General features: G+C 30.7%; 1 protein-coding gene across 1 annotated transcript; it reads left to right on the top strand.

Annotated features, from left to right (window-relative positions):
• Nucleotides 1-2,161: 2,161 nt before the first annotated feature.
• On the top strand, nt 2,162-3,669 carry LOC106760846 (epidermis-specific secreted glycoprotein EP1-like). The gene has a single exon (XM_014644278.2). The coding sequence runs from the start codon at nt 2,207-2,209 to the stop codon at nt 3,533-3,535; it is 1,329 nt and encodes a 442-aa protein (XP_014499764.1). The 5' UTR covers nt 2,162-2,206; the 3' UTR covers nt 3,536-3,669.
• The last annotated feature ends 361 nt before the right edge of the window (nt 3,670-4,030 follow it).

Genomic DNA, 4,030 nt, shown 5'->3' with positions numbered 1-4,030 from the left:
TTGCAATAATTATCTTTCGGTGTGAGGAAAGGATGAGTTAGATGCTCATATGCCTTTGGTGGAAAGCGATGATTTGGAGACTTAGTTATATCATTTTATTTAACTGTTATTATGTTTATAAGTTTCTTCCTTTTGAACAACTTTAATAGTTTCAGGAATGTGTTAGTATAGTTATTACAATGGATAATTGTATTAATATTTTGTATGTTTTCTATCTATTTGTTATACATATTAAAATCTATAATGTTTTACTTAGTAGTTTTTATACTATTCAATGAAATGCTACACATTTTAACAGTGAGTTAAGTAAACTAGGTTTATTTAACTGATAATCAACAAAGAATTTAATTTTTTAACCTAATCTAATTCGAATTCGTAGTGAGTAGTTAAATCACAAATTTTAATTTATTTTGACATATCTAAAAAAATTAAAAGTTTTAAAACTTGTTTTTTTAATTTTAATATAAAATTATTAATATGGGTTTCATAACTTCTTAATTGACAACTAAAAATGACAACTAATTTAAGATGACTTCTCCCATATTGATTATATTGAAAATTGATTAAATTTGGATTGATTATTTTCAAAATAAATACATAATTATTTTTTAAATTTATTGAAATTATATATATATATATATATATATATATATATATATATATATATATATATATATATATATATATATTCTTTTGGTAATTTATTTAGTTGGATACATTTTAAACATCGAAAAAGGAGTAAATTAATGTTAAAACAGGTAGAATCTTTTAAAGGTTAAATATATTTTGAATCTTTATATACGAAATCCAAAATCGTCTTTATTTTAAATGTTTTTAAATTTTAAAAATAAATAAAAAGCAAAGGTGTAGGATACGAGATATTTATATACGAATATTCTTATATTTATTATTTTATTCCCTCTAAACATGTAACGTTATGCATCTCAAAATATTACATTCTCTTACTTATATATATATATATATATATATATATATTGAAAACATGTAACGTTATTCTTTAACGAGATATTTATATACGAATATTCTTATATTCATTATTTTATTCTCTCTAAATATGTAACGTTATTCTTTGATACATCTAAATTTTTTACATTCATTTGACATTTTCTTTACTCACTTTTTACTCTCTCTTTTTTTTAAAAATTACAAAATTTTATACTTTTTTAACTATTTTACCCTTATATTCTATGTTAAATAAATGTAAAAATGTGTCATGATATTATTGCTCATATATATATATTAAAAGCCACTTGTACTGTATGTCAACCCTAATGATTGAGAAACTCCAAATTTATTGCCATCCATCCATTCATGCTGCAACTTGCAAGTGTACTAATAGTATCCTGTAAAATTATTTTAAGAAAAAATAGTTTTTTGAAGGGTTAAATATGTTTTTAGTCCCTGTACTTTGGGGCGATTTTGGTTTTAGTCCCTCTTTCAAACTAAGGTACAATTTAGTCCTTCAACTTTAGAAAACTCTGGTTTTAGTCCTTTCTATCAATTTTTTTTTTAACTTTATTTGCTGTTTCAAGCACATTTCATTATAGCATTTGGATTTTATGCTGTTTAACACACTTTTGCTTCAATGTTAACTGAGAAACGCGTTTGAAATGACAAATAAAGTTAAAAAAATTTGGTAAAAAGGACTAAAACCAGAGTTTTCTAAAGTTGAAGGACTAAATTGTACATTAGTTTGAAAGAGGGACTAAAATCAAAATCGTCCTAAAAGTATAGATATTTAACCCTTTTTTGAAATAGTTATATTTTTTATAAGATATTAATCTTTTTTATTTTTTATTTTTTTTGAAAAAAATAAAAGAATTTACATTTTATAGTTATTTTATTCTTATGCTTTGTGTTAAATGAAAGGGAAAGTATGTTATCTTATTGTTTCTCTTAATTTAAATTAAGAACATTAATTCCAAAATTTGAAGAATTGAAAAAAAAAAAAGTTAAATTAAATTAACTTCGTTCATAAGCTTTAACTTAATTTTACACTTTTTGGAGTACTCTGCATAATTTCTCTCCCTCTCTCTCTCTTTCTTCTCTTTTTCCATTTAGATAGATAATATAAAGTTTGACCACAAAACATTTTCTTGTATTTTGAGTTCAAAACTTCGCTCATTAAACTCTTACTATATATATGTAGCATAGGCTACATTATACATATCCATCAATTACAGCAATGGCTTCTGTGCCTCAATCCAAAACTTCCCTTGTTATCATCTTCTTCTTCTCGTCCTTCACCATCATTCACGCCATTGTTCCTCAAAATGAGACCTTCAAATTCGAAAACTCAGGTGAGTTTGGACCCTACATTACCGAGTACGATGCTAGTTACCGAATGCTAAGCCTTTTCAGTTCTCCTTTCCAACTAGCATTCTACAACACCACCCCAAATGCCTTCACTCTAGCCCTGCGCATGGGCCTTAGACGCTCAGAGCAACTTTTTCGCTGGGTGTGGGAGGCCAACAGAGGCAACCCAGTTGGAGAGAACGCCACTTTTTCACTTGGAACTGATGGAAACCTGGTGTTGGCCGAAGCTGATGGTAGAATTGCTTGGCAAACCAACACTGCCAACAAGGGTGTTATGGCCTTCAAGTTACTTCCAAACGGTAACATGGTCCTCCTTGACGCACAAGGAAGGTTTGTCTGGCAAAGTTTCGACCACCCCACTGATACCCTTTTGATTGATCAGTATCTTAGAGCAAAAGGGCCATCCAAGTTGGTGAGTAGGCTTTCAGAGAGGGACAATCTAAACGGTCCTTATAGTTTGATTTTGGAACCTAAAAGGTTGGCCTTGTACTACAAGAGCAAGAATTCTCCTAGACCTGTTCTTTATTGGTACAGGCTCTTCACTCAACAAGGTTCAGTAGAAAATATCACTCTCACATCTTATCCAGACACCTTTGAAATTGAATTCACCTATGCACTCAGTTCTTCCACCAGTGACTACAGAACCATGGCAGAACCATTGAACAACATTCCCGTTGGAGTGATGGGAATGCCAGTGAACAACAGCACCTTGACATACCTTAGGCTTGGAATTGATGGCAACATTAGGCTGCACACTTACTTCGTCCATGTGCGTTCTGGTGTTTGGGAAGTGACCTACACTCTCTTTGACAGAGATTCTCACGATGAGAGTGAGTGCCAAAGGCCTGAGAAGTGCGGGAATCTTGGACTTTGTCAGAACGATCAATGTGTGGGTTGTCCATTAGAAAATGGAGTGTTTGGATGGAGCAAGAACTGCAGTGGCAAGGCTGTGACATCATGCAAGGGAAGTGATTTTCACTACTACAAAGTTGAAGGAGTTAGACATTACATGAGCAAATACAGTGAAGGAGATAAAGTGAGTGAAAGTAGTTGTGGAAAGAAATGCACTAAGGATTGCAAGTGTGTTGGGTATTTCTACCACAGGGAGAACGCTAGGTGTTGGATAGCTTATGATCTACAAACCCTTACAAGAGTCGCCAATACCAAACAAGTCGGATATATTAAGGTGCCTAATTAGTAAATAGAAAACCCTTGATTTTGCTAATAATGCTTTTCGAATATTGCATTCAAGTTATGTTGTGTTAACTTTGTTTGTATCCTCATGTAGAGGAGAATAACATTATAATGAAGCTTTGAAACAAATAGTACTCATACCTTGAAGAGCATTAAGATATAAATTAAGTCCTTAACATAATTTTTCTAAAGACAACTCTCATAAATGAATATGGATTCGTAGCCATTACTTTTCTTCGAACACCCCTTACACTAGCCACCCAAAAATAATTTAACAAGGTTTCATCTATCAAATCATTAGATTTATTAGTAAAAGCAAAAATAATTGATATAATAGTTAAAAATCGAAATTGTTTGATTGAGCTTAAACAATTTAGCCATATGACACTCAAAAGGAGAATGCCTAAATTAAGTCTCCAATGTTAAAGTTTGATCATGCCAAGAATTAATGGCTTGAATTCGTTGTAACATTTGGAACCAAGGAACTACTTTTTCAAAA

Source organism: Vigna radiata, chromosome 5 (assembly GCF_000741045.1).
Source record: "Vigna radiata var. radiata cultivar VC1973A chromosome 5, Vradiata_ver6, whole genome shotgun sequence".
NCBI lineage: Eukaryota > Viridiplantae > Streptophyta > Magnoliopsida > Fabales > Fabaceae > Vigna > Vigna radiata.
Note: the sequence above shows the minus strand (reverse complement) of the source record. Positions and strands in the feature narration are given on the sequence as shown.

What these genes read in the sequence shown, in the direction of transcription:
- LOC106760846 (XM_014644278.2), top strand. Translation starts at nt 2,207, where the DNA reads ATGGCTTCTGTGCCTCAATCCAAAACTTCCCTTGTTATCATCTTCTTC.